General features: G+C 53.2%; 1 protein-coding gene across 1 annotated transcript; it reads left to right on the top strand.

The window, feature by feature from the left end:
• Positions 1–1,525: 1,525 nt before the first annotated feature.
• On the top strand, positions 1,526–21,977 carry Plcb2 (phospholipase C beta 2). The gene is made up of 32 exons (XM_051144379.1): positions 1,526–1,905; positions 5,167–5,244; positions 5,779–5,847; positions 6,658–6,798; positions 6,907–6,986; positions 7,091–7,144; positions 7,384–7,459; positions 10,764–10,864; positions 11,010–11,176; positions 11,261–11,407; positions 11,516–11,673; positions 11,881–11,963; positions 12,202–12,286; positions 12,962–13,127; positions 13,195–13,307; positions 13,414–13,510; positions 14,879–14,963; positions 15,074–15,198; positions 15,755–15,909; positions 16,550–16,714; positions 17,280–17,379; positions 18,243–18,347; positions 18,494–18,588; positions 18,724–18,796; positions 19,004–19,048; positions 19,193–19,403; positions 19,484–19,649; positions 19,742–19,818; positions 19,903–19,998; positions 20,464–20,521; positions 21,075–21,161; positions 21,479–21,977. Exons 1-32 carry the CDS (start codon positions 1,822–1,824, stop codon positions 21,680–21,682), a joined length of 3,546 nt encoding a protein of 1,181 aa, XP_051000336.1. The 5' UTR covers positions 1,526–1,821; the 3' UTR covers positions 21,683–21,977.
• The last annotated feature ends 2,462 nt before the right edge of the window (positions 21,978–24,439 follow it).

Below are 24,439 nucleotides of genomic sequence, written 5' to 3'. Positions count from 1 at the left end.
AACACACACACACACACACACACACACACACACACACACACACACACACACACACACACACGCCCTTCTAGGCTACCATCTAGGCTCCCATCCAGGCCTATGGCTGCAGACAAGACAGGAAGGAGGAACTTGGACTTAGGGACTAGATCCGTTTGCAGGTGACAGGTGTAGGGCTTTGGGATGGGGCAGGGATTTCCCTTGCAAAGTTCATTCAAACAGAGAGGGAACCTGATCCTGGGGAGACAGCCAGCTATGCAGGGGCTCCCAGGAGGCCCCGCAGGAAGATCCAAGCCTAGAGGGAGGGCACAAGGAGAGACACTGAGGGAGGGGTTGGAGCACCTGTCACCTGTAGGAGTTTGGGAACTGTTTCCCCAGTGGCTCAGTCAGATCTTGCTCTAGGCTCTGCCTCTCTGGTCTTAGGATTGTTTTTCTGGGGGACTTTCTCTGAGGTGTTCACTGCTTCTTTGCGGGGAAGGGGAGGGGGGCTCTTTTGTAGCTTAGGCTGGCTTGAACTCCTGAGCCGCCTCCCTCCACCTTCAAATACTGGGACTGCTGCCATGTGCCACAGGCTGGTTGTATCTTTTGATTGTCACTAAAGCTAACTGAGCTGTTCTCATCTAATCTGTTTCTCCCTCTTGCTGATCCCCTGAGCTGCAGAAGTAGTTCCAGAGTAAGGGGAGGGCCTCACTGTTGTCAGGGGTGACACGGAGACCCCTGGTGGGACCTATTTCAGAAAGCCGGGGCCTCAGAGGGGGAAAGGAATCATGGGTAAAGAAAGCTTCCACCCTTCTCAGCAGGGCTAAGGCATTTGATAAGAAGTGGGTTAGGTAAGAGGAAGTGGCTGGCTGGGGCCAAGCTGAACTGAACCTCTGGGATGGATAGGGACAGTGTAAGGATCGCAACGCTGCAGGAGGGTGCAGAGCAGGGCCTCTTCTGCCATCCAGAACCTCTAGCCTCCAGGGTCCTTGTGTGTGAAGCGGAGCACTCAACGGAGGCTGGTGGCCAAGGGCTTCTCCAGGCTGTGTGAGGCAGTAGCTACACAGTGAAGTTCTTAGGTCTTCACTGAAAGGCTCAAAAGCCCAGACAAATGTCATGGGTGAGAGGCATATTGCCTCACCTGGCTCTCATTTTCATGGGAGGAAGCATTGAGAAAGAGGAGCTGGGTGTTCAAGAAACTTTGCTTATTCAAAACACTCAATGCCGGCTGAGGCTTGCCCATCCCTGACTCCCACCTCAGGAGTGGTCCCACCCTCTGAGGACAGAACCCCTGCTCTGTGGAGGACTCTTTCCCTAGAGAGCTATTTGTGCTCTCCCCAAGGCTCAGGAGCGGCATCTCCTACTGTCCACCAACACATCATATCACTTTCTTCCAGCGCTGGGATAAATCTGAGCAGAGAATATATCCTTGTAACAGAGGCCCCGGCCCCGGGAACTTCTAGACCTCAATGACCCGCCCCTCAGTTCACAGCCGCCCAGAGAAGGAAGCCCAGAGCAGGAAGTGCTAAGGCAGGGGGTGGGGAGAGACTCCCAGGAGGGAAGGCCAGCCCCCCTGGGCAGAAACAGCTATTGCAGCCCCCCACTTCAGGCAAAGGAGGAGGCTCATTTACAAGGCAGATCAACCAGGGCCCTGCCTGAAGCTCTTGAGCCCTGTGTCCAGCCACTGCCACCCACTAGGCTATAAGAACACCCCGACTTCCGGACCAGTGCTGGGCGGGTGGCATGTGAGCTCAGCCTAGCTTCCCCTCCTGTGCACCCTCCTTCCTTCCCTCCTCCTGTCCGCTGGTATTTGCCCAACATCTCCAAAGAGGGACACTTGACATTATGTCTCTGCTCAACCCTGTCCTGTTGCCCCCTAACGTGAAGGCGTATCTGAGCCAAGGGGAGCGCTTCATCAAATGGGACGATGTGAGTAGGGACGGGGGTGGTGGAGGTGGCTGTTTGAATGCTTTGCAGAACGCGGAGGTTTGGTTTATGTCTCCCAACACCCAGGCGCCTATGTGGCTTGGCCAGGCAGCTGGCAAACAGTCTAGATAAACAAGTCTGGGGCGAGGGTGGGTGTCCTTGGCTGCTGTAGGGAAGGCTCTGTGTCTGGGAATAAGAAGGTGGGCTGCCATGTGTGTGTAGGGGGGTGCAGGGGAGGTCAGTATCAGAAAAGGTAATCTGTTTGGACCCGATTTGCCCTTTTCAAATCCCTGAAGATGATGAAGGTTTCTTGTAACTTAAGTGTCGGTAGGGAACTGCATGCCCCCTGCCCCCACCCCCCAGATAAGTAAAAGAGGTCAAGCCAAGGCCCCATCTCAGCATAGGCGCCCCAAGTTTGCTCTGGTAAGAAGATCCATAACCAGCTCCACCACCCCCAGTCCGTAGAACAAGATGTGTCCTGTCCTGGAGAAGCCATGTTCTCTGTCAAGCTACTACTGTGATGGGTAGTCACAAAAGGGCTGCGCGCCGGCCCAGGCTCAAGTTTCTGGGGTCTGGGAAGGAACCTGCTGACTTCTGCTTCCCCTTGGCGGCTCAGCTCAGCTCAGTGCAGCGCAGCTTTCTACTTGCTTCTACTACCTGTCTGCCAACCTGTCTGCAGGGGAGGGAAAGGCACATTGTGCCCCAGTCTGCTGAGCCTGCTCCTTCCTAAAGAGTCTCTGGTCCTTCTGGGCCCTGAAAACACTGCTGCTAGCCTCAGAGTCTTTGGGTCTAGGAAGAATAGACCAAGGACTGTCCACGGAGGGGTAGGCTCCTTAAAGGAGCTCTAGACTGGCCTCAGGAAGGCTTGGAGTTTCCAACAGGTGACATTTAAGAGGTCAGCTGCAATTATTACTTCAGCTGCCTGGACTGTCTTGTGCCATAGTCCTTGGTTTCTCTGTGCAATGAGGGGATTCTGAGTCTAGACCCTTTGGGGCTGTGCTAGGTTAAGGCACCAGGTTACCCAAACAGTGGGAATGAAGCCCTGGCGTGCAATGCTTTCTGCTTCCCTAGAAGTGTTTCCGTTGGTGTGGCATGGTGCTAGCGTGGTGGTGACGTGGTATGTTTTAGGAGCCTAAGGAAGGAGGAGAGTGACTCACAATGAAAAGTGAAGTGATTCTCTCACTTCCTCCGGGAACTGTGTGTAACCTGAGTGGGCAGTGGGTCACCATGGGTAGGAACACACTATGTGGCTCTCTCTCTCTCTCTCTCTCTCTCTCTCTCTCTCTCTCTCTCTCTCTCTCTCTCTCTCTCTCCCCCCAATCTGTGTGTGTCTGCTTGACCCATTTCTTTCCCTGAGCCAGAGCGCTGTGTGATCCCTGGACCCTGACTTGCACAAGCAGGAATGTCCCAAGCGTTGTCACACTGACCTATGAGCCCACTCTCGGGTTGCTTTGGGCAGGGTTAGTAGATGACAGAGCTATATCAGACTATAATGGTAACTGTAGTGCCAAGGATATAACCAAACCTGGCTCTCTTTAGCCCCCCCCCCCCGCAGCCCCTTCAAAACATACTTAGAGGGAAAAACTCTCCTCGCTGTGAGAAGCGACTCGACATGACTCTTGGTCCATAGCCCAGTGGTCCCCGCAAAATCCAGTCCTGTTCTAGAAACAAGTTAGAAGCTAAATTCCAACCTTGCTTCAGCAACGTACTTTGCCCTCCTCCTTCCAGGACGAGGTGAGGGCAACCGCAGGCTCCCTCGAGCAGGCTGATGGCGGGGTTCTCATCTCTTTCTCTTCCAAGTCCTTCTAAGGGGGAGGGCCCAGGAAGGGGTGAGGGCCTCTTTTGAATACATGCTGCCCATGGCTGTCCTGGGCTTTCTAAGCCCCACAGAACTTAAAGCCTTTTCTTTCTCTGGTGATCTGTTTGATGGTTCTGGGGAAACCTTTGTCCCTGTATTGGGGCTCACTGGCTTGAAACCTCCCCCTTCTTGCTCACAATTGCTTCTTTGGGCCCCCTGCTACCAGTTTTTTTCCTTCTCTCTCTGCAGTGTGGGGCCCTTCGCCCATCCCTCACCCTTGGGCCCAGCGTACTCAAACTTTGCCATCTCAACAAGTTCTGAGGACTCAGGGTCATCCCATACAAGGGCAACTGTGCCTCAGAGGCAGCCCACCTGACACTTTCTGGCTTTCCCAGGCTGGAGACCAGCCCTGTCTAAGCTGTTCCCATACCAAATTGTCTCAAGGTTGTCACAGAGCCAGCACTGATCCTCCTGTGAGGAGGAAAGAATCCAGAACTCACTACACAGCTTCCCTTCCCCCCACCTAATCAATTTCTTACAAAATCTTTCCTCCAAACTCTAGTCACCTCTAATGTAGGAACCTTTATTGTATTGTTTCCCTGGTGGATCCTGTATTTGGTCTGGTGTGTCAGCAGCAATAATCATATGTTGTTGGAAACTTCAGTCATAATATCTTGTTTGTGTATGCAAAAGCTATTAAAATAAAAGGTGGCCTGTGTGCTCTGTGAGTGGAATATGAATTGAGAAGATGGGTCTGCTCTTTCATTCAAGGAATAGCTAGTGACGCCCGCCCTTCTCTGCCTCATCCTTGATCTCATAGGGATTTCCCAGATGTGTTTCTACAACTGTGTACCAAAGCCTGACCACGCACTCCATGTATTAAAATTAGCACATTTCAGGAAAGCCTGTCCTGAAGTGCTGAGGTGTGGGCTCACCTTTGGAGACAGTTCAGGCTGAGGAGGGTGGAGTACTTCACTTTGGAGATGGGAGGGAACCTGACGGAAGGGGACAGGCAGTGCTCACAGTTGGGCGGAAAGACTTCTGAGAGGCAGGACCGCCACTGGATGGTGCAGGGCCTTGACTGTACAGACCAGAGCTTGGGATCTCAGCTCCCACCGTACCAAGCTTTTCCAGGATGGCAACAAGGAATCTTGGAGAGAGAGAGAGAGAGAGAGAGAGAGAGAGAGAGAGAGAGAGAGAGAAATATTAGTTCTATCCTTTGGTGGAGCCAGGACCCCAAGAACATGGAAAGATAGAGAGGCATTGCTTGGGGTCCAGAAAGTGTGCCTCTCCTCCAGCAATTTTGCCTCCCATCCTTAAGGCCACCCCACCATTAGCTCAGAGAACAAAGGGAAAACTGGCTTTTAATGTCTAGGAAGGAGACGGACTCTGTATGAATCCTTGGCCTGGTCCAGGAAAGTTGACCTGAGATCTTAGAGCAGACAGCTGACCCTTTCTCTCTGTAGGAAACTTCAATAGCCTCCCCGGTTATCCTACGTGTGGATCCCAAGGGCTATTACTTATACTGGACCTATCAGAGTAAGGTAAGGTCCTCTGCTAAAGCTGATCCAATGAACTCTGCTAGACTCCTGCTGGTATAGGATGGAGGCATGGAGGCAGGGGAGTAGAGAAAGGCCTGGGAGAGTAGCCCTGGGTCTCGCCTATGGGGAAGGCGAGGGAAGATGCAGGCCCTTCATTCCATCACTACCTGGGGCCCACCTGGTCCTGAGTTAGCATCTCTGGGAGAGGGTGGGAAAAGACAAGCTGCTGAGCTGAGGGCCAGTGATCTACTGATGGCTCCAGGTCCAGGGGATTCAGGATAGAAGGCAGGCTGAAGGCTGCAGCTCTTATTCTGGGGAAGAAATGGGCCAAGGAGTAAAGAGGGTCCCATCTAAAGAGAGACACTGTTGATTGGGAATGGAAGGGAGGGGTCCATGTACTCTGAGATGGTCTTAGCATCCAGAGAAGCCAGGGTTTGAGGGGAAGCAGCAGCAGCTCTCTCCACCCCGTGTTCTTCATCCTCCACTTTATCTTTTTGCCCTCACCCATCTCTGCTCCTTACTGGGAACTGCCACCAGGAGATGGAGTTTCTGGACGTCGCGAGCATCCGAGACACTCGCTTTGGGAAGTTTGCCAAGATGCCCAAGGTAAGTGGTTCCAGAAACACCATCAGTTGCACAGGGCAAGGAATGAATCTCTACTGGGGCTGGGGGGTGGGGTGGGGAGCCTAACTGTGGAACCCGGTGAATGAGTCTTGGGCTGCCAGGCAGCAAGATACTAGTTCAGGCCAAGGAAGGGAGTGTGTGCTGTCTGATGATCAGCTTGCCGGTATTCTGAGCCCGGGTACTGAGCACCTGTGAGTGAGCCAAGGTGGCAGGAATATGGGAGGAGGAGCCAGGTCCTGCCCTTAGGTATGCCGCACTGCATGAGAAGTTTCTTCTACCCCGCGCTCCCCACTTCTTGGCAACTGCTTTGCCTACATTTGCCTAAAGCTGGTGAGAAGATTGAAGCGATTGACGGTAGGAAGCAGGATTTCCTGAGTTAGGCAGCTAAGAATCTCTCCTCAAAATTCCCAGGATTCCCAGGTCTGGCTGCCTTAGCCAAACTCTTCCTATTCCCTGCCCTTCCCTCAGCAGTTGCTGGAGCCAGGGGCGGTGGGGGGGCCGGGGGGGGGGAATGCTGAGGCCTGAGTTCCACAGTTCCTAGGTTCCATGGCCATTTTGCCCCAGTGGCCTGCGGTTTACGTGGCCAATGAGGAGAAATAGGAAAGATATGCTGTGCAAGACTTAAGAGCACACCTCTGCCTTTAATCCCAGCACTCAGGAGGCAGAGGCAGGCGGATTGGTGTGAGTTCAAAGCCAGCCTGGTCTACAAAGCAACTCTAGGACAGCCAAGGCTAACACAGAGAGACCCTGTCTTGAAAGAGCACACCTCTGACCCTGTGCTGTTTTCTACAGAGCCAGAAACTCCGGGAGGTCTTCAACATGGACTTTCCAGATAACCACTTCCTGCTGAAAACGTTCACGGTGGTGTCCGGCCCCGACATGGTGGACCTCACTTTCCACAACTTTGTCTCTTACAAAGAGAACGTGGGAAAGGTACATTGGCAACACCTGGGTGCAGTGTTGACGCTTGGGACAGCCTGACCTTCCTGAGGGTCACAGGCCTGGGCCAAGGAACTCACTTCTGGGCTCTGTGTTCTCCAGGATTGGGCAGAGGATGTCCTGGCTCTCGCCAAACACCCGATGACAGCCAACGCTCCCCGGAGCACTTTCCTAGACAAGATGTAAGCGCCTGTCCAATCACCCCTGCCATCCCCCTACCCCAGCCTGAGCTCAAGGGGTTGGGCTGCCAGCCCCTAGCCTGATGGGCGACTTTCTACCCCTCCAGCCTGGTGAAGCTGAAAATACAACTCAACCCCGAGGGGAAGATTCCTGTGAAGAAGTAAGTCTCTTTCTCTTTTTATTTTGTTTTGTTTTCCAAGACAAGGTTTCTCTGTGTAGTCCCGGCTGTCCTGCAACTCATTCTGTAGACCAGGCTGGCCTCGAACTCAGAGATCTGCCTGCCTCTGCCTCCCGAGTGCTGGGGAAGTGAGTCTCTTGAGTTCTCCCCTAGCTGCCACTCAGCTCCCCAAGCCTTCCCTCCTGTCTATTACTGCCTGGTACCTTTCTCTGCTTCCTCAGTTTTTTCCAGATGTTTCCAGCCGACCGCAAACGTGTAGAAGCTGCCCTCAGTGCTTGTCACCTTGCGAAAGGCAAGGTGAGTCATTCTCCACCCCCCGGCCCCCCTCCACCTTGCCCCCCCCCATCAAGTTTCCTAATTCTCACTCCCACCAGAGAGTGACATTGCTATCCTGTCAATAACTCCCAAAGCCAAGTGGCCCAGAGCCTCTGGTCACTGACACTAGTCATAAAGGTAGGGCCAGGCCAAGGGGGCGCAGTACTGGTTTCAAAGTGGGAAGGCCTACACCCAGTAGTGTTGGAGGCAGTGTTGGGGACAGGGAAGGGAGACAGCAGCAGACAAGTCAGGCCTTCCTATCTCGGGAAGGCCTTGGAAATAGGAGTTGGGTGTTTTCATTGCTGGGAAGCAAGATTGGGTCAGCGGGGACCTGACAACTCCAGGAAAGGACTAGTTCTGCAGGGTACTGGGGCGAGGGTGAAAGCTGCCAGGGCACGGATTTCAGCTCATTTCAAAAACACATTTCCGCTTCTTTTTAATTAAGCGATTAATTTTTAATTACAAATCAGAAGCAGAGTCACCCCATGAGATGTCTTATGTGATTTACCAAAAAAAGAACTCTCTAGGTAGATACGGCCCAGAGCCAAGGTTCAAGCCTGGCTTGGGGGGCGGTGTTGGTCTAAAGCCTTTGTCTGCCTTGGCCAGTGACCTTGTGTAATTACAAGCCTCACTCCACGAAGTATTTCCCCTGGGAAGAATTTAGAACAGTAGAAATGAGTAAAACTAAGGCTCTGAGCACTTGTCCTTATGGACCACAGGAAGAATACTCCCCCATAGGCTCAGCTTCTATAGCACTGGTGACCCAAGTCAGCCAGTTACACTGGATCCAAGGATGAGGCGTGGAGAAGGTGGACTGCGCTCCTAGTGTGGTCCTCACAGTTCACACTGCTCAGCGGCTTCTCTCCTGAGCTCTCATCCCTAGCTGGGTCCTCCTTAGTGTTCTGCTGCCCTTGCGTCCCAGTGGAAGCCACTGAGCAGCTTCAGAGGCAAAGCTGGCCTCGGGGAGCACAGGCCATGCTCTCCTGCTCAGACCCTTGCCTCCTGACTCAGACTCTTGCCTCCTGCCTCAGACTCTTGCCTCCTGCCTCAGACTCATGCTGCTCTTCCGGTGTGATGGCATTTAGCCTTTTTGTTTTCTGGAGGAATGAAATGAAAAGCAGAGGCTCCCTGCATACTGTCTATCCACTTTCCTTTTCTATTTCTGTTGATTCACCTATTCTGGGCATTTTATGTGAAGGGACTCATACGATCTGTGGTCTTTGATGTTGAACTTTATAATGTTTTCTAGATTCATCCATGTGGTAGCATCAGTGCTTTTTAAAAAAATTGAAGTCCCATGGTTTCCTTCCACTCTTTGAGTATTATAAATGATGCTTCTGTAAGCACTTGGCCATGATTTTGCTGTCAGTCTTCTTGGATATATACATCCAGGTGAGATTGTTCAGTTATATGGTGACTCTGTGTTTACCATTTTGATGAACTGACAAACTACTATCTAGAGTGGCTACACCGTTTTACCCTCCTGCTAGCATTGCACAAGTGCTGCAATGTTCCTACACCAACACGGTCACTGCCTGTCTTTTGTTTATGCTATCCTAGTGGGAACAAAATGGCTTCTTGTCATGATTTTAATTTGTATTTGCTTGGTAAAGAATGGTAGTGAGGGTTTTTTCTGCACTCATTGATCATTTCTATATCTCCTTTGTAGAAACAACATTTCAGATTCATTATCTTTCATTTGAATTTTCTGTGTGCAGGCGCATTTGTGGTTTATATATGTGTTTGTGTGCATGAGTTTGTACACGTGTGGAGGCCAGATATTGATAGCAGGGGTTCCTCAGTCACTCTTTATTTTATTTTTAAAGGCTTATTTATTTTCTAAATTGTGTGTGTGAGTGTGTGTGTGTGTGTGTGTGTGTGTGTGTGTGTGTGTGTGTGTGTGTGTGTGCTGGTGTCCTCAGAGGCCAGAGCCATCAGATCCCCTTAGACCTGGAATCGCAGGCAGTTGTGAGCTGTCTGATGTGGGTGTTGGGAATCGAACTTAGATCCTCTGCTAGATCAATATTGGCTCTTAACTGCTAAGCCAACTCTCCAGCTTCCATCTCATTTTTTGAAGAGTTTTCAGGGACCCTGGATGGAGCTCATGGTTGGCTAGGGTGGCAGTTAATGAGCTTCAGGGGTCTTATTATCTCTGTCCACTCCTAACACTGGGGCTACAGACACACACTCCACTTAGACAAGCATTTCTGTGCGTGCTAGGGATCTGAACTCAGGTCCGCACACTTTCACAGCAGGCACTTGAGCAGCTAAGCCATCTCCCCAGCCTTTGGCTTATCTTTTTGTTGGTGAATTATCACTTAACAGATAATTTCTAAATATTTTATCGCATTTTGTGAATTGTCTATCCTTCTTTCCCTCCCTTCCTTTCTTCCTTAGCTCAGGCTAGCCTTCTGTTTCTTGGTAGTGTCCTTAGTCCTTATAAGTACACATCTTGTGGTTGTTGGTTGGTTGGTTGGCTGGTTTTTAAGTCAGAATTTCTCTGTGTAGCTTTGGCTGTCCTGGAACTCCCTTTGTAGACCAAGGTGGCCTCAAACTCACAGAGATCCACCTGCCTCTGCCTCTTGAGTGCTGGGATTAAAGGCATGCCCCACCACCACGAACTCTGATTTCTCTCTCTCTCTCTCTCTCTCTCTCTCTCTCTCTCTCTAGATATCTCTCTCTATCTATATATCTGTCTCTCTCTCTCTCTCTTCTCTCTCTCTCTCTCGTCTTCTCTCTCTCTCTTCTCTCTCTCTTATCTGTATATCGCTCATCTATCTCTCTCTCTATATGTGTGTTTGGTGATAGGGTCTATGCCACACTGGGACGAATGCTTGCTATGTTGAATCATCTTGTTTCTCCCTCCAGTTCTGTCAGGCTTTACCTCTCATATTCCAGGGCTCTACTGTCTACTGTTAGGCGCATATTGTCTCGTTCAAACCGTTTCTTTAGAAAGTTTGCCCTAAGCCCAGCACCCTGGCAGGCAAGCAGCGCCTCTTGCTTATGACATCCCATCCTCTTTACTCCACTCACGCTTACTTAGTCCCAATCCTGCTCCAGCTATGGAACTAGCCACTATCCAAAATCATCGTCAAAGTGAGCCAGCTAACGGGCTGCAGCCAGATCTCAAGCACCTTGAGATGTGTGTGCCCATGCATCTGCCACACCCATCTGCCTCAAAAAACTTCTCAGACCAGGCCCCCTTCCCCAGAGCCCGGTGCGGGTCGTGGTGAGTCCCAACCCTGAGCAGGTGAGATAAAGGGTAACAAGGCAATGGTTCTTCCAGAGTGATGCTATCAACCCCGAGGACTTCCCGGAATCTGTGTACAAGAGCTTCCTCATGAGCCTCTGTCCTCGGCCAGAAATTGATGAGATCTTCACTTCTTAGTGAGTTCCTTGGGCTGGGCATGGAGTGGTGGTGGTGAGGGCAGTACTTCCTTCCTTCCACCCACCCTTTCGGGAATCACAAGATGGTTCAGGCTTGGTACAGTCCAAGCCCCCAGGATCTAAGGACGTGCACCTGTGCCTGCAGCCACGCTAAAGCCAAACCCTACATGACCAAGGACCACTTGACCAAATTCATCAATCAGAAGCAGCGAGACTCCCGACTCAACTCCTTGCTCTTCCCGCCAGCCCGGCCTGAGCAGGTGCAGGCCTTGATCGACAAGTACGAGCCCAGCGGCATCAACGTGCAGAGGGGTGAGGACTACTTCCTGTAGTCCAGTCCCAGCCTAGGAGCTGAGCTGCAGCAGCCATGACCTCTTGCTATCTACTGTCGTGCAGGCCAGCTGTCACCAGAGGGCATGGTCTGGTTTCTCTGTGGACCAGAGAACAGTGTGCTGGCCCACAATGCACTGCTGCTCCACCATGACATGACGCAACCTCTGAATCACTACTTCATCAACTCATCCCACAACACCTACCTGACAGGTGGGTCCTGGAAACCACAGATGCTTCTCCGCTCCCACTTGCCCTGCCAACAGGACAAACCAGGAGGTAGTGAATGACACCCCCTGCCCCTTCTCTTTGCTGGTTCAGCCGGCCAGTTTTCAGGCCTGTCCTCGGCCGAGATGTACCGCCAGGTGCTGCTGTCTGGCTGCCGTTGTGTGGAGCTGGACTGTTGGAAGGGGAAACCCCCTGACGAGGAGCCCATTATCACCCATGGCTTCACCATGACCACAGATATCTTGTTCAAGGTGGGTCTGAGGGGGTATGGAAGCTGATCACAGTGGCCCATCAGGAAGAGCCTGAGGAGAAGTTTTCCGAGGTCAGGGGAGTGAAGTGGAAGGGGAGAAATATCTGGAATGCCTCAAGCTGTTGAGAGGCTGTGTAGTTTTATGTGCGTGCTGAGACTAAGTAGTGGGGAGGGGCTGCCCTCTCTACAGAGCGCCTTGCTTCTCTAGGAAGCCATCGAAGCCATTGCGGAGAGTGCCTTTAAGACCTCCCCCTACCCCGTCATCCTGTCATTTGAAAACCATGTGGACTCGTGCGTATCCTGGCCTAGCCAGCCCCATTCTCTACCTGCACCCCAGCCTCTTGCCTCAGTGCCTTTAGACATCCATGCGCTTAGTGCTCTCATCTTAATACCGCCTCCTTGGGACCTCAGCTCCTCCCTGCTCTGTTCCTACCTCATCCAATTCCTGGGCCCTCAGAGCACAAAAGATGGGCAAGAGGTTGGTGCTAAGCAACGAACTCCTACCTGTACTTTTGCTTCCTGCTGACAGGCCCCGCCAACAGGCTAAGATGGCTGAGTACTGCAGGACCATGTTTGGAGAAACCTTGCTCACAGAACCCCTGGAAAATTTTCCTGTGAGTGCACAGTCTTGTGGGGCGTCTGGACCTGGGGTGAAGTGGCAGGCACCAGGTTAGGAAGGCAGAGATGCTTGAGTTTACCTGGTTGGTTGTGAGTCTTGGATCTTGTCACCTACCATTAGGGTCTACTAGTGACAGAAACTTGATGGAGCACTAAGCATGGTGGCACTTATCTATAATCCCAGCATTTGACAGGCTGTGGCACGAAGACCTCAAGTTTCATGCCAGCCTGGGCTGCATACTGAGACCCTGTCTAAGACAAACAAAACAAAACAAAAACAAAAACAAACTCAAACCCCATAGATGCTGCCCCAGGTCTCTGACTCTCCTCATGAGGAGACAGACACGCACGCATCCAGGCCATTTGCAGCCAGCAGTAGCGTTGCGAGGCAGTGCTCAGGAGCCAGAGGATCAGGGAAGGCTTTCTGGAGGGGTGTGATGGCTAAGGTGAAATCTGGGAGGTGACAGAGACTTGGTGAGTATGTGAAAAGGACAATCTAGTCAGAAGGGATGGGTGAGAGAGACATCACTGCCAAGGAACAGGTGATCTTGGTCAAGTGAGAATTCAAGACACAAGGGCCAATGGTGGGAGGTGAGGCGACAGACAGAGGCCCACACCAGCGGGACACACAACACGCAAGGCCATGGTGCTCACCTCTTCCCTGTCTACAGCTGAAGCCCGGCGTCTCTTTGCCCAGCCCTGAGGATCTCCGGGGCAAGATCCTCATTAAGAATAAAAAGAACCAGTTTTCTAGGCCAGCGTCCCCTAGCAAGAAGCCTGGTGGGGTGGCGGAGGACAGCTGCCCATCTAGTGTCCCTGTAGAAGAGGACACAGGAGGTGAGTGAGTAACAACAGTGGGATGGGATTTGGGGAGAACCAGGGCTCACAAAACTGTGTGTGGCAGTGTGGACCGCTGAAGACCGGGCTGAGGTGGAGGAGGTAGTGGTGGAAGAGGAGGAAGAGGAGGAGTCAGGAAACTTGGATGAAGAAGAAATAAAGAAGATGCAGTCAGATGAGGTGTGTGGAGACAGTCCTCCTGCCATCCCCCCTGTGGTACGCTCCAGGTGGGTACAGTCTGGGCTCTATGCTGCTCCTCTCTCCACTCTCCCCTCTTGGTCTCTAGGGCACAGCAGGCCTGGAGGTGACAGCTTATGAGGAAATGTCCAGCCTTGTCAATTACATCCAGCCCACCAAGTTTATCTCCTTCGAGTTCTCTGCACGTATGTACGTTAGTACAGGGTGGGGTCGGGGAGAGAGGTCAGGCTCCATTCAGGAGCAGGCTGACCTCAGTCAAGAGTGACCTGGTGAGTGGGATGAAAAGAGGGGGGACGTGCTCCCCTCCTCAGACTAAGGGCCTTGTCTATAAATACCCAGCTTAGGAGTCAGGCAAAGGGCTTGTTTAAGTGGCTGTGGCTCCTAGCACTGAAGAACTTGGCAGCAAACGGAATGTTCTGGAGTGTGTCAGTGACAGGCCACCTCAGCCAGGCCTGTCTGAGGCGTCTGCAGTTTCCTAACGTTTTGTAGTGCCCAGGCCTGAACTATGTCGAGGGTTGCCCCAAGTCTAGGAACCCAGTCCTCGAGGTAAGGGTTCCTGGGAGAGCACCCCTTTAATCCCAGCACTCAGAGCCAGAGGCAGGCAGATCTCTGTGAATTAAAGGCTAGCTTGGTCTACACAGTGAACTCCAGAACAGCCATGAGTCTACATAGAAAGACCCTGGAGAGAGAAGGGGGAAGGGAAAGGGAGGGAAAGGGGAGAGAGTTCCCATGAGGGAATGGTAGGCAAAGTTCCTGGATTCTTCCTTCTTTGTGCAGCCCCCTGATATTTGCCCTGATCTTTTCAGGATGCACTTGAGTGCATTTCCTACCCTCTTTGTGCCCACCCGCCCCAAACATGGGCACCTTTCTGAACACTCTTGTGTACTTGGATCTCTGCAACACTGACTCCCCATATCTCAATCTGCTACCTGGGCATACCCAGGATGTGTTTTAGAGGGCATGGGGTACCACCGTTACCATACAGCTCTCACTCTGTGCCTTGCTCCCAGTAAACATCACTGCCTGGGTATCCTTAAGGTTTCATCAGCCAGAGTGGTGCAGAAGGGCCAGGGGTGGGATGGGGTGGGGTGGGAGCTTGCAGAAGGACTTTCCAGGGCAAATGGCCTTGGCCAGCACCTATACACTATGCTATAACAAACAATGTAGGAGCTTTCTGTGTCCAAGGGGCATACACATGGCCTCTTCCAACTACATGCCCCAGCTAGTGTCTCACTGGGCATGTTTACCACCTGTTCCTGATTCCCTGGACTCAGCCTCTATGCCCATGCATGGCATGCAGCCCTCATGACCATGATGCAGGTTCCCGCCACCCCTCCCCATCCCCCCACACGTCCACCGTAAGGTCCCTTTGCCCCAGCACATTTAATCCTACACGTTCCTCTCAAATATGGCTGCTACACTCTCAGACTTCAACAGAATCCTGGGTTGGAAGCATCTCTCTATGGAGGAGGAAGGTGCCCTCAAAAGGCAGGCAGGGCTGAGAGAGAGGACAGCCTGATGTGGAACCCTCCCTCCCTTTCACCCTTGCACAGAGAAGAACAGAAGTTATGTCATCTCATCCTTCACGGAGCTCAAGGCCTATGAGCTGCTCTCCAAGGCGTCCATGCAGTTTGTGGAGTATCCTTGAGGCTTTGCCAGGCAAGGTCCCTTGTGGGATGGGGCTCGGGGGAGGGCCTGGGGTCTTACAGGTGCAAGTAGCCTTGGCCAGATCCTATACTCGGCAACAGCTATAATAAACGCCAGATGAGCCGCGTGTACCCCAAGGGCACGCGCATGGACTCTTCCAACTACATGCCTCAGATGTTCTGGAATGCTGGATGCCAGATGGTTGCCCTCAATTTCCAGACAATGGGTAAGGGCACTCCCAAACCCTAAGATCCCTTATCTGGACCCTGCACTCCCAGACCCCAGAACCCTGCCCTGGGCCTTTGCCTGTCCCATCCATAGCACTCCTTGAGGGTCTTTGATGCATAGTGGGTGTGTTGTTTGTGTAAATTCTGGGAGCATGCTCTTGTATGTGAGCACTCTAGGGAGGTGAGCATTTCCTCTTGCCTAGTCAGCTGTTCTTATATCAGAGCACATATAAGACACCAAAGGTGGCATGGGTTCCGGCTGCTCTGATTGGGTGTCTTTGGTAACACCTGTGCCAGGTATCCCAGATCTACTGTGAGTTTGCAGCTTGGGCATACCATTGCTCCTTGCTTGACTCTAGGTTAAGGGCCCTTCCTGAAAGGCTAGGTACCCCCGGACCTGGGATGAGACATGAGAAATCCTCACCTTCATAATGGACCCGAAATCCTCCCCATTCTGAAGACAAGAAAGGCTCGAAAGTGTTGAAAAGAGACAGAACAGATCCGGGTTGCGCCGCCATCTTTATTGCATTGCCTCTTATTCCCCCCCCCCCCCAGACCTGCCCATGCAGCAGAACATGGCACTGTTTGAGTTCAACGGGCAGAGTGGCTACCTCCTCAAGCATGAGTTCATGCGCAGGCTGGACAAGCAATTCAACCCCTTCTCGGTGGACCGCATTGATGTGGTGGTAGCCACCACCCTTTCCGTTACGGCAAGGCCTAGGGTTGACAAGTGGCTGGGAGGGCTGGGCTCTTGAGAAGGAAGGCTGAGAAGCCCACCCCTCCACCCCAACCCCCTTCCCTGATATCCTGAAGACTTCAGCCCCAGCCAGTTTGTGTGTGTGTGCGCGCGCGCGCGCGCGCGCGCGCGCGCACGCACACACACACACACACACACACACACACACACACACACACACACACACACACGGTAGCAAGTTGCCTTGGAAACTGCCTCCTCCTTAGCACTGGAGTCAGCCTCTTGGTCCCCATGGAAACGAAGGGGAAGGGCTGAGGCTCCAGTGGGGGAGGGGAGAGAGAGATTGGGCCATGCAGGGCAGAAGGAGAACAGGCTCCAGACCAGGGGGAGGGGGGAAATGTTTGTTGCTCCCTTCTTGTCTGAGGAGAAATGTGGGTGGCCTGTCCATCTCCTGAGTGCTGGAAGCACCCAGGTCTTTAGAGCTTAGCTGTAAATCTTGAGCCACACAATCTATTTGATGGCCAATGCTGAAAGGGGATCCTCACAATACTCACAGTAGATACTTAGCCTTATGTGGACAGAGGCCCCAGGGGCTGAGGAACCAAACTGAGTGGGCTATCTAATGCTAGCCTCCCCTGGGTTCTCATCCTTAGGTGATCTCTGGGCAGTTCCTGTCAGAGCGCAGTGTGCGCACCTATGTGGAAGTGGAGCTGTTCGGCCTGCCAGGGGACCCCAAGAGACGTTATCGCACCAAGCTGTCACCCACGGCTAACTCCATCAATCCTGTCTGGAAAGAGGATCCCTTTGTCTTTGAGAAGGTGCTGGGGATGGGGCTGACACTGGGGGATCTGTTCCTAGTTCTTGGCCTTTGCTTACAGATCAGAGGTAACAATGAGAGAGGAACTCTCTGCCCTACCACCCTCCTTTCTCTGCCCCTGTATGCCTTGCCTTTCTGACTTTCTGAAGCCCCAAACTAAAAGTTCTCAAGGTTTGCGTCTGTATGTGTGAGAGATTTGGGGGTGGGGGGTGGGCGGAGCTTGTACACATTAGGATTAGGGATGGAAACATGAACTCCCAGCCCAGAGTGAGGGGATAATGGGGTTCCTCGGCTCTTTGGGTTGGCAAAGCTGCCCGAGGGCACTTTGCATGGGCTCACTGTGCTGTGCTGCAGCAGCACATCTAGCCCTTCGCCTGGCACAAGCTGTAAGCTGCCTGTATGTGCCATAGGGCATTGCTTCTGCCTATCCTCACCCAATCCAGTTATGTTTGCCAGGCTTTCATTCTGGCGCTGAGAGAGACTTCTGAAGTCGGGGGAGGGGGCCAGGGGGGCTTGGCTTCTCCCTGTCTTGCTTCTCAGACTCTCCTGCCCTGCACTACCCCTAGATCTTGATGCCTGAGCTGGCCTCCCTCAGGATAGCTGTGATGGAAGAAGGTGGCAGGTTCCTCGGGCACCGAATCATTCCCGTCAATGCCTTAAGTTCTGGTAAGGAACTTAACTACTTGCAGAGAGTTTGAGACCAGGACCAGAATCCTGTGAGGTGGGTGGTATGGGGGGCCCTCAGGCAGCATCTCTGAGGCCTCAGCGCCCTCGTGGTATCAGCTTGTCTAAGAGTGGAACAGGAATAGACTTTCGCCAGGAACCTGGCTGGTGGGAACTCTGCCCACCTAACAGAATGCCCAGGATCTTCTGGAGTCACTGTTACATATTCCTGAGCAGCTGGCATCCCTGGGCACTTAGAATGTGTGAGAGGAGCTGGTGTGATGGCTCCCGCGGCTAGGGACACTTGCTGCTAAGCCTAATGATCTGAGTTTGACCCTAGACACCACATGGTGAAGGGAGAGAACCAGTTCCCACAAGCTGGCCTCTGGCCTCTGTGTGGGCATGCATGTGCAAGCAGAGTAAATAAATACAGATGTAATAAAAATGTGTGAAGGGCCGGGTGTGGCGGTGCACGCCTTTCTTTAATCCCAGCACTTGGGAGGCAGAGGCAGGCGGACCACTGTGAGATCCAGGTCAGCCTGCTCTACAAAGCGAGTCCAGGACAGCCAAGGCTAACACAGGGAAACCTTGTCTCAAAAAACAAAAACAAACAAACAAAAAACAAAAAACGTGTGAAGAGCTTATAATACAGTCTCATAATAAACACACAGGCGTGCGCGGCAGATTGATGAGGAGAGACTCAGGGTTAAGCAAAACCTGCCCAAAGTCACACAGTAGGGATGCACACACCATTAGACTTATAAGCCTGGCCTTTCACTGAAGCCGGAAGTCCTAGGTGCCTGTTTGTGTGCAGTGCCCTGCAGGAACGGGCACTGGCCCACCATCCACCTCACCATGTTCCGTAGGATACCACCACCTGTGTCTGCGCAGTGAGAGTAACATGCCTCTTACCATGCCTGCACTCTTTGTCTTCCTGGAGACGAAGGACTACGTACCTGACACGTGGGCAGGTAGGAAGACCTGCGGCGTGCCAGGGGCTCCACACCGTTCATCCCCGTCACTAAGCCAGTATCTGAAAGTGGAATAAGAAAGGGTGGGAGGAGGGATCCTTCGCCACTCCATATGTTCTAGGCTGGCCTTGTCCTGTGCTCCCCAGATCTTACGGTGGCTCTTGCCAACCCCATCAAGTACTTCAGTGCCCATGATAAGAAGTCTCTGAAGATTAAGGAGGTGATGGGAAGTCTGCCTGAGGTCTGTGTTGCCTGGACCACTGCCAGAACCCTCCAGAAGGAATGAGGGGATCGGGGCAGAGTCCCCTACTCGGGGGGAGGGGGGAGAGAAAGGGTGTTTGAGCCGCCTTTCTAACAGGCCATCTTCACACAGAAGCCCTCCTCATCTGGGATTCCTGTTGCCAGCCAGTCCAATGGAGCATTAGTCCCAGCAAGCAACGGGCCAACAGGTAGGTAGTTCTGCGTCCATCCGCCTAGTGGATGGCTCTGCACCTCTCCCACCACATCCATAGTACCCCAGTGACTAGCCTTTTCATCTGGAGAGGGAAGATCTGCGTCTGAAAGGGGTAGTTGCAGAGGGTTTAAAACACACCCCTGTAGGAACCAAACTGAGGTGCCTCCAAGGTACCTGACAGTCCAACCCTGTGCTCTTACAGCACCTGGGACCAAGGCCAAGGAGGAAGCCACAAAAGAAGTGGCTGGTAAGTCCTTCAGAGACCTGCGATCTTGGGACAGGGTCTGGGAGGGTGGGTCTGGGGGCCGGGAAGGCCTGGGACTTATAAGGGCCAGCAAGTCAGGGAAGATGATCAGGGCGGCATGGCGGCGCTTCAACCATGCCTCTGTAGAACCACAGACTGCAAGCTTGGAGGAGCTGCAGGAGTTGAAGGGCCTGCTGAAGCTGCAGCGGAGACATGAGAAGGAGCTTCGAGAGCTAGAGCGGCGTGGAGCCCGGCGCTGGGAGGAGCTGCTGCATCGTGGCGTCGCACAGCTGGTGGAGCTCGGGACCCCAGCAGCGGGCTGCAAGCTCCGCCCCGGCAAGGGCTCCCGCAAGAAGAGGTAATGGCTACAGTAGTGCTCGGCCTTTCCCGAGAGTAGCGGCTGCTAGCTCAGGGCCTGTTCCCACACGGTCTCTGCAGGACCCTGCCCTGTGAGGAGAGCATCATCGTGGCGACGAGCGAGCTCCCCGAGGGCTCGGACCTGCGCGTGCGGGAGCTGAGAGACAGGCTGGAGCAGGAGCTGCAGCAGCAAGGCGAGGAGCAGTATCGCTCTGTCCTCAAGCGCAAGGAGCAGCACGTGACCGAGGTGTGGGACACAGCAGCAGCTGCGGAGGCCACCAACCCCACTCATGCACAGCCAAGGGCTTCTCGCTAAAGCTAGTCCTCCCTCCTCTGCAGCAAATCGCCAAGATGATGGAGCTGGCCAGAGAGAAACAGGCTGCTGAACTCAAGACATTCAAGGAGACCTCAGAAACGTAAAGTCTTCTTGTCTGCCTGTCCCTACCTCCGGGCAAAGACGGCTGCCCACAGAATTATCTCCTCTCTCTGTCTCCCCGCAGTGACACCAAAGAGATGAAGAAAAAACTGGAAGCCAAGAGGCTGGAACGGATCCAAGCCATGACCAAAGTCACCGCAGACAAAGTGGCCCAGGAGAGGTAAACCTGTGAAGGGGAGGCCCAGCTGAGCAGACCCTGACTCCAGCTGGAAGAGGGTTACCCACAAGGGATCCTAACTTGCTTCCCACGGATCTGTCTCTGTCTTGGCCCTTAACAAGTTGGTTCCATTGCTGTGTCTCTCTTGAGCAAAACAAAGGTGCCAACGTTGCTTCAGGGTTAGGAACAGTGGAGGGGAAATCCACGCACAAAGAGCCTGCCCACTTAGGTGTCTGTGTTTTCCACCTGTGTCCACCCGCGATGCCTTTAAGTCAGTGTGTTTTAGTGAGGAAGTGGGTCCCGGGGCTCCCAATGCTCCTTTTGGCATCGTCCACGTTGGTCTTTCAGCTCCTTCCAGCTTCAGTGATGGAGTCCTTGTTTGTCAAAGCCTTAGGATTGATTTGTTGACTCTGCCCCCCCCCCCACCACAACGAGGGCCCCTTTATAAAACTCCAATTACATCAACAGGCTCAAGAGAGAAATTAACAACTCCCACATCCAGGAAGTAGTACAGGCTGTCAAGCAGGTATGCAGGACTGTGTCCTTCCCAAAGACTCTCGCTATGGGTATGTGTTGGTATGTGTGGGTATGTCGGTGTCCTTCCTTTGAGCCCTTATTGCAAGCTTTCCAGAAGTGTCCATGAAGCTAGGAATGGGAGGAAGTATCCTGAGATTCTGGCCTGCCTGGGAAACATGAGTTAGCAAGTCATGGAAGAACGGGATTGGACAGAATGGGTGGGGAAGACGTCCTGGGGTGCCATGGAATGGAAAGAGGAAGGAAAGCCCTGCTGAGCATGGACCTATGGCTCCTTCCCTGGCCATTGCTGACCACAGTAACAGGCCTTCCACCTACTGTGGCTTGCCCTTTTGTTGGGCACGATGGCAAGTGCTTCCTGTGAGCCATCATGATTCCAAGTACTATTACCCCATTTTACACAATGCAAAAAAAAATTTTTTTTTGCCCAGAGATTAAGGAGTGTGGCCCCGAGTCTCAAGGCTGGCTGAGATTAGAGCTGGATTCCACCCCTATGGTGTGCTTGCCTGTCCCATCTGAGTCTCTGCCTCCCACCCCCTACCCAGATGACAGAGACTCTGGAGCGTCACCAGGAGAAGCTGGAAGAGAAGCAGACAGCCTGCCTGGAGCAGATCCGGGTGATGGAAAAGCAGGTGAGAAGATCTCTGTCCTGGGCCCAGTGGGGATAAGTGGGAGCTAAAGGGGCTCAGCCCCAGCAGCCCCAGGCAAGCCGTCAGGGAAGGGGTCCCTCACTCCTCACCAGTGGGTCACAGGCAGTTCGCAGAGTGTCCCAAGGTAGATTTCTTTGCTTGATCTTTCTCCTGGAGGGCTCTCTGATGGGCCCTACTATCCTTATCCCCTACCCCAGTCTCTTGGGAGTCGTGAATAGATTGGGCATCTTAGTATTCAATAGTCCGGGGTGCACTGGGGTCCTTCCTGACCCTGGTGGTGGTCCCTGCTGTCCCTATAGTTCCAGGAGAAGGCGCTGGCCGAGTATGAGGCCAAGATGAAGGACCTGGAGACAGAAGTAAAGGAGTCAGTGAGGGCCTGCTTCAAGGCTTGCTTCCCGTCTGAGGCAGAGGACAAGCCTGAGAGGCCCTGCGAGGCCTCCAAGGTACTGTGTCCACAGGAACCACTTGTGAGCAAGGCAGACACCCAGGAGAGCCGCCTCTGATGCCAGCATCTCACTTGGACATTTTAGCAAGGCTACTCACATCCTTCTCTGCAACATGGTCCCATTCTCCGCGAGAAAAGAACCCTAATACTTGGGAGGGGCTGTGGGAGCCTGGGGCTCCCTCGGATGCTGCAGCCCCCTTCTCAGCCGGAAAAGGGCAGGAATAAGAGACCATTAGGGCAAGAGCTCACCTGGAACCTGAGTCTTTTCTAAGCTGGCCTCTTTTGTCCATCTCACCTATAGTGAGTGTCATGTACTCGCTGAAGGTAAAGTTGTCTGGACCAAGAGAGAGGAAATTGGGTTCTGGTCTCCCCTCTGCCTTTCCCAGTGTACAACTAACTAGCGGCCTTCTGCTCGGAGCTCAGTTTCCTTCCTTGGACGCTTGGCTCTTATTGGTGTGGTTCCAGCAGAACCAAAGCCAAGTCCTCCTACCTTGATGTGGTTCCTAACACAGGCTTCCAGGCCATCTCTCAGGCCTGCCACGAGTACAGAGTGCTGCCAACTCCTTAAGGCAGAGCCTAGCATTGCCTCAGAGCTCTCTGGAGATGACTATTTCCGGAATGGCAGCAAAGGCCCTTGCCCTCACCTCCTGCACATGGGAATAGGTAGCTGCGGGAAAGCTTCCTCAGTTGTCCCTCCCCCCCCTCCCCACACACCCTTCCCTGATCAAATGTTGGGGGACTATTCCTGGTGGTGAGAAGAGACTGTAGCCTCTCAGGAGCTCTCTCTCTCCTACTCTGAACCTGGTTCACCCTTTTTTTTTTTTTTTTCTGAGTCTGGTTCTGGCACTTCCTACCAGGCAGGCCACCACTGTCAGGTGGATCCCTTGAGGAGTTCATTGTCATTTTCTTTCCTGAATTTATGTAGTTTATTTATTTTCCTCCTTCCTACGGCCTACCAAAGAACCTCAACCCGGGATCTCCTGCCTTAGGCTGGCCTTTGTTCTCCAGTTAGGAAAAGACAGCCAGGAAGGTGGAATGCCTCCAGAATGAAGGAGCACAAATGGGGAGGGGGCCTGGGTCCCCTGGGAACTTCACAAAGGGTGAGGGCCCTGCTGGGGTCTTGTAAAATGCCTTGCCTCTGGCCTTGAACAGGAGTGGCTTCTCCATCTGCTGGCCCTCATGCCAGTGCCATTAAAAGATGATGTCACTCCTTTTACACACACACACACACACACACACACACACACACACACACACACACGCGGATATGGCCCTTCGTTTTCTCCCCTGACCAGGGCTGGAGCAGAAGATCCCAGTATGAAAGTGCATCCCACCCTCTTGGTAACCCCAAACCTTTTGGTTGTCTGAGCGTCTTTAGGAAGACCTAGAGTGACTGCATGCTCAGGGGCTTGCCCCCCACCCCTACCCTCACCACTACCTTGCTGGAGGCAGGGCTTGTGGGCAGCATTCACCACACCTACAGCTCGGTCCCAAATCCCAAATGGGGTGATTCTGGGAAGAGGTTGTTTTCTTATGAGAGTTACAACAGATGCCATTAACTGTGAACACCTGTGCCTTTGGAAAATGAACAGGGACACTTCCCCCCCACCTCCCCCACCCCACCCCCATCCCTCCCAGGGCCTGACCTCAGGGGGTTGCTGCCTGTCCCTGGCCACAGGGTAAGCCCTGTTCATTCATATGACTAAAGCCTGGCTTTTGCCATTGCCAGAAGTCCTATTCCCCCTTCCCTCCCACCTCCTGGGGAACTTACTGAGCCTTACATGGGCCTTAGTTGGAGCCAGCACAAGCCACTGGGCAATAGCCATCATCAATACCCATGAAACCCCAGGGCAAGGAGAAGCTGCCTTTAGCTCCCCTCCTGCCAGGCAGGAGGGGAGCGAGCTGAGCAGCCCATGAATGGCAAGGGGGTACAACCCTGCCTCCGGGAGGGGCCTCTGAATGGCTTCTCAAGCAGTCTGGATACCCATCTGCCTGCTTTTAGTCTGATGCCCAAAGGGCAGGTTCTAGGCCCTGGAGATAAATTAATCTCTGGCCATTGGGGAAGTACAGAGGAAGAGTTGATGCTGTCTCTTGGGTACTGGGCACTAGACAGGTAATAGACACCTGGGTTCCATCCCTGTTGTGCCATAGGGCCAGGGCCAGGTTCCCTTTTCACTCATGATTTCCATTTGCCTTTGGCATGGAGAAGGGTCCTCACCCTTTAGCAGTCCCATCGCTGACTCAGTACCAGATCCTCTGCTGACTCACACCCCCCTGCACCCCCCCTGCACCCCTCCCAGCTCTCTGCAGCTCCCAGGCACGTGCCACTAGGTTCAACCCTGAGGAGCTAGCTAGTGCAATGTGACAGGGTGAGGGGGCTGGTGACACTTAAGGAGAAAAGGAGGGGGCGGGCAGGGGCAGTTACAGACAGACAGACTTGCAAACTGAAGCACCTCTAGGAGGGGAAGCCCTTTTGCCAGCCTGGGGCCTGCAGGGGGAGAAGCTGGGCAGGTGGGAGGGGAGGGGAGGGGAGGGGTGTGAAGTGCCTGCCTGCCCCCTGCCTTCATAGCTCCTTCTCTTGTCAGCCTTCAGCTCCCAAAGCGACAGCTTCTAATTCCGGCTGTTGGTGCCTCTGCTCTCAACAGTGAAGTCTCTCTCTCTCTCTCTCTTCAGCTTTGCTGTTTCTTTTCTGTTCAGAACATAGTGAACCCAGGGAAGAAAGTCTGAGCAAAGGCTCTAGGGCCTGAGATCTGGGATCACTGCTCTTCTGGGAAGAGGCCACAGTAAGGCTCACAAGAAGTCTTAACCAGTCATC

Source organism: Acomys russatus, chromosome 4 (assembly GCF_903995435.1).
Source record: "Acomys russatus chromosome 4, mAcoRus1.1, whole genome shotgun sequence".
Taxonomy (NCBI): Eukaryota; Metazoa; Chordata; class Mammalia; order Rodentia; family Muridae; genus Acomys; species Acomys russatus.
Note: the sequence above shows the minus strand (reverse complement) of the source record. Positions and strands in the feature narration are given on the sequence as shown.

Coding starts and splice junctions, on each gene's coding strand:
- Plcb2 (XM_051144379.1), top strand. CDS start 1,822: ATGTCTCTGCTCAACCCTGTCCTGTTGCCCCCTAACGTGAAGGCGTAT. Junction 11,177..11,260: donor CGGCATCAACGTGCAGAGGG/GTGAGGACTACT, acceptor ACTGTCGTGCAG/GCCAGCTGTCACCAGAGGGC. Junction 13,308..13,413: donor AGAAGATGCAGTCAGATGAG/GTGTGTGGAGAC, acceptor CTTGGTCTCTAG/GGCACAGCAGGCCTGGAGGT.